At 33.8% G+C, this 5,083-nt stretch overlaps 1 protein-coding gene across 1 annotated transcript; it reads right to left on the bottom strand.

Moving 5' to 3' along the window:
- Positions 1-225: 225 nt before the first annotated feature.
- Positions 226-2,313, bottom strand: LOC131059300 (uncharacterized). The gene is made up of 2 exons (XM_057992574.2): positions 824-2,313; positions 226-498 (listed from the first exon to the last, which is right to left on the bottom strand). Exons 1-2 carry the CDS (start codon positions 1,641-1,643, stop codon positions 428-430), a joined length of 891 nt encoding a protein of 296 aa, XP_057848557.2. The 5' UTR covers positions 1,644-2,313; the 3' UTR covers positions 226-427.
- Positions 2,314-5,083: the final 2,770 nt, after the last annotated feature.

Below are 5,083 nucleotides of genomic sequence, written 5' to 3'. Positions count from 1 at the left end.
GCCAAACATTCTTATCACTGAATCAACAGACTGCACTTTGAAAATTTGCTATTTTAATGGAAACCTTTCGATGACGAATTGTCTTGTTGTTGATCCAGTTTAAATTTGACTTAGATCCATAACATATTTCTGAGACTGCTACAGGTCAGAAACTGCCATTAATGCGATCTTTGACAGAGTGAAATATCAAAAGGACAGAATTTGCAAATATAATGCAAAAGTATATATTCAAATTTGCAGGACTTCTCCAATAATATATGGTTTACTAAAGCAGATAATTATATTTACACAACATATATGACAGGGTGTACAAATGGAATGTAACGACGCTTACAAATTATGAGCAAGATAGAAGATACAGGTAGATCAAATTTTCAGTCTGCACTTTGAAAATATGCTATTTTAATGGAAACCTTTCACTGATGAATTATTTCTTGATATAGATCCAATTTAATTTTGACGGAGAGCTGTTCCCGATCAAACATATTTCTGAGAATCCTACAGATCAAAATCTGCCATTAATACGATCTTTGACAGAACGAAACATCAAAAGGACAGGATTTTGCAGATATAATGCAATAGTATTTATTCAAATTTCCTGGACTCCACGATTCATATATGGCATACTAAAGCAAATAATGATATTTACACAGTATACATGACAGTGTGTACAAATGGAATGTAACGGCGCTTACAAATGATGAGAAGATAAAGACAGATCAAATTTTCAGAAATTTGTTTACCCTAAAAAGCATAAATGGCCGTTAATTTTGAATACTGTTGGAGGAGGATTTAATGACAGAATTGGGAGAAGTTTTACAACCGTTTAATGACGTCAATGGTGCGAACATTCTCCAGCCTTTGGATCTCTCCTTTCCTTCAACCATCCTATTTTCTTTGACGGACTTCGATTTCTGTCTGAAAGGCAGATCTTTGCTCTCCGTCTTTCCAAGCTTTAGGCTTTCTTGGTAGTTACAGGAAACAGATCGCTTCAGAGTCGGATTCTCCGTACCATTTTTATAAGGTTTCCATTGCCTGACATGCATTTCTTCCAACTTAATCGCAGGAGCCTTGAGTAATCCAAGCGTTAAAACTTGCTGCCATTTCAGAGACGTTTTACTGCCTGAAGGAGGCGGGGGCGGCTTTTGAGACGCGCTTGAGGACCGATTTGGTTTAGATTTAGACTTGGCAGCGGCGGAATTAGCACGCCGTATATTTCTGTCAGATTGAGAATTATAATTCTCTGTTCTGGAAGCTTGAGAATTATAAGTCCAGAAATTTGACCTTGACTCGAGCGGATCAATTCTCCATGCCTGCAACTTTTCATTCAAAAGACGGCGATTTTCACTACAGGAATTTGATTTACCGTAAGAAAGTTGTGCGTTGGATTCGCTGCGACATCTTTGGAGAGTGAGAGGAAGAAGACGCCCTTGGCAGAAAAGATCGTCGGCAGGGCACGCCTGGTACGCCATTGACCCCAAATCGAAGTTGAAATCCTGGGGCTCCGAACATCCCCTGTTCGAATCCCCTGCGCTCCTCTCGTACGCAGCTCTGCCGTTCTGTGGCAGATCACATAACGAAGGAGCCTCCTCATCCTCCTCATCCGACGCCATGCTCAGATCCAACTTCAATTCCGTCGACATAGAATTAAAATACCTTCAAACCCTAGCAAATAATAGAGAGAAAGAAAGCCAGAATTTTGTGTCTCTATTATCTGAGAACTAACTGTTCAAATTCTAAAAACACCGATTTGAGAAAAGCTTCACGAGAATATGTCTGACAAAGGAAAGCAAAGGAGGGGAATAACATTCATACAGCTGGTACTGATATTCGAGAATCATTGAGAGCAAAATGGAAATGGTGCTCTGTAAGAAAAACAGGGCGAAATTTGTACTAGAACTTGATTTGATTGGGCTTTCAAAAGACTACAGAACAAAGCGAAAAAGAAAGAGCGCCCACATTTTCGGCCCTGTGATCTGAAGCACAAAAATATTGCCGGCCACTGAAAATTCAAAGCAGCCCATTCGTGGGACCCAACATTTTGCGATGTAGATTTCTCTACCACTTTCGATCTTTTGTGCCTGCCATCACCATCAGATGCTGTCATTTAGATCATGTATTGACGTGAAAAATAAGGAAGTGACAGAAAGATGGCCTCTGCAATTGAAATTAAGTCATGCTAACGCGGTTTTGAGCTTTAGGAATTGAAGCCCCGGGACTCGATCCCGTGTTTTTTGGGGTTCTTCCCAAAGAATTGCAACTGCTGCTCTCATCAGTTCTGTGCCTGCCAATGCCAGGTACGTCAGTTGCACATAAACCTTCATTTATTTTATGATACCATACTTGTCCTGGAACACGTTTTTGTTTTACTTGAATGATGAAAAGCAAAATATTGACGTGTAACGTAAAATTTATGTATTATTGCTTACTAATCAAATCTTGTCAAGGGGACTGTAAGAAAATCATGTTATATGTTAAAGTTTGTCCAGGAAGAGAAAGACAAATTGAAGTTGCAATGAGTTTGTGTGTTTTAAAAATTCAAACATAAATTTTGAGATAAAGTACACATCTTTGGTGTTCACATTAAATAAAATTTCATAAAGAGTCATAATTTATCCATGTTCTTCTAGTATTATTCTAATAAAGACTAATATTTATGTTCTTTATAACGAGAAAAAGATTCTTCATCTAACAAATAATACATAAAGTTCTTCAAATGTAAGAAGCTTTGCAATTTCAAGTATTAACTATTTTTTATGGTCTCTAATAAAAAAGGCAGTTTTTTAAAAATTTTAATGGAAAATTTTTCATCCACAAAGTTGTTTTACCTATCCAATAGTGGAGCACAAACCTTAAGCTGAAATCTTTCTCACTAAGAGCCAAGGATTGAAGGTTATCAAAGAGTCTATGAAACCAATTTCAAATTCTTTGTGATGAATTTGAGTCATGAAGTTAATAAGCTTTATTAAACCCACAAAATGCCAATTTGAATTCATTATATGTCTATTAGCTTAAAATTTATTTAAAAAAACATACGAAACTTTTAAAATACATCCAATTCTCACTTGTTTGGTAGATTAAAGTAGTTAAATATGCGAGGGAATAAATTATTAAACATCATTCCATCTTGTGTGCTTTTCTTATCCACTTCAAATAGATTTTCAATACTCAAGCCTCCATGTGATAGAGGTCGTTAAAAAATGTCTTTATGGCTTATTAATTATTAAAATCTTAATGAGGTAAATCTATGTTAGGTTTTTCTCATGGATAATATTAAATATGTTAGCTCATTAAATGGTTCATTATAAAACCTCAAAATTTATGGATTCTCTTGTTAATTTTATCTTGAATACTATTGTTTTAGAATCCATTCACACAAACTCTTTGGAAGATCTCATTAACAAAGAGTGACAAGTTCACCTTCATAATTGCTAGTATTGAGATTAGAACCAAATAGCTTCTAATCAATCTCATCTAATTTTTTTTTTCAAATTGATTGCCAAAGAGTTAACCTTTAGCTAAAGAATCTATTTCCACCATTTTCCTACTTCACTAATTAAAAATCTAGCTATTTAGAATAGTCTAAGAAGCTCTAGAATGGACCCTCACATCTTAGCTATTGGATAAAAAATATCATGGAATGTAATAGTCTTTAATTTTGACAATTCTTTTATCTTTTATATTTGCACTTAAATTTTGATAGTATATATTCAAAACTTTTTATGGATATCTTTAAGGAATTAATTTGGCATATGAGACTCTTTACCAAATTCATCAAGAATGTGTGTCGGCATTGTTTTTATGTCTTAGTTACAAAAGGATTTCATATTTTTATTCATTAATGATCTTTTATTAGCAATATTTAAATTCTTATTTAAGAGTTTACAATTTTTAATATGGCACATCTTCCTTGGGGATTTAGGTTTCAATCTTAGTTTTACTTGAAATGACTACCTTTAAAAGATAAAAAAAGAAATCTTCTATTTAATATAATGTATATTTATAGTCACTGGATTATTTATATGACAAAATTATATAACAAAACAACATGAAATAAATAAATATATTTAGGTGGAAGAATAAATCTTATCTCATTTGTGAAATGTCTCACAAAAATGAGTCTCATGATAGAAAAATCATTGAACATCTTCAAATGCAGAAATTTTAGTCATAGGTATAAATATTTATGTATATTAATGAGGTTCAAAGAAAATTTAAGGGGTATGAGTGGAGTTTTTTTCTTATATTTTTATTTTATAAGTAAAGAAGTGTATAAATATCACATTTAGTTTAAGAACCTTCATTGAAGGGCCCTCCATTTGAACTCCATGATGCAACCCTTCTTCCTTTTCACTTACATTTTGATAAAAGATGTTGAAATGATGAAAGCTTAGGAAAATTAAATAGTCACCATGAAACAATATTTTGAAGTATCATGGCACTTAGGGTAAGCTTTAAAAAAGTGCTAATAATTTTTGTTTAATTTTTTTCTAGTGAATATAGTTATTTCACAAAATATACAAGTCTTCATTAGGTACACACACATAGACACACACAAACAACCCTTAGAGCCTTATGGATCTTTGACCAATCTTTATACTAACTAGAAGATAGGCTACTGGATCAAAATGTACTAAAGTAGAAGGGAACCTTAGAGGCATGGATGCCCAAGGTAGCCCCACCAAATTTATTAGTGAATTAATAAGCTTTCTAGAATAAGCTAGAATAAGTGAATACACTTCTATAGTAACAACCATTTGCAGGCCTAAAGGCATCAACCTATTAATGACATCAACAAATTAATTTGTTAATTAATTAACTTGCTAGAATAAGTGAATAATGGCACCAACTTGCTAATGAAAAAAATAGATAGTGTTGGCATATGGACACTCCAATGAGACATTGTATGTGATTGAAGGTTTTGTCATTGATAGCAACCTTGCAATCCTATGGCACCGCCAAGACATCATACCGACAAGTATTACATAGGCAAGATAGTGCATCGGCATCAACAAGGACACCGACACAGAAGAAAAGATGTATATCGGCACAGAGCCTGACAGGATTTTTGTTATGTAATATT

This window comes from Cryptomeria japonica, chromosome 9 (assembly GCF_030272615.1).
Source record: "Cryptomeria japonica chromosome 9, Sugi_1.0, whole genome shotgun sequence".
Classification (NCBI taxonomy): domain Eukaryota; kingdom Viridiplantae; phylum Streptophyta; class Pinopsida; order Cupressales; family Cupressaceae; genus Cryptomeria; species Cryptomeria japonica.
The sequence above is the reverse complement of the archived record's forward strand: the minus strand, read 5'-3'. Positions and strand labels throughout refer to the sequence as shown.

Excerpts from the sequence above, each read along its gene's own strand:
- LOC131059300 (XM_057992574.2), bottom strand. The coding sequence starts at position 1,643 with ATGTCGACGGAATTGAAGTTGGATCTGAGCATGGCGTCGGATGAGGAG. Across the intron at positions 499-823 it reads ACCATTGACGTCATTAAACG|GATTCTCAGAAATATGTTTG; the intron begins GTTGTAAAACTT and ends TTTGATCTGTAG.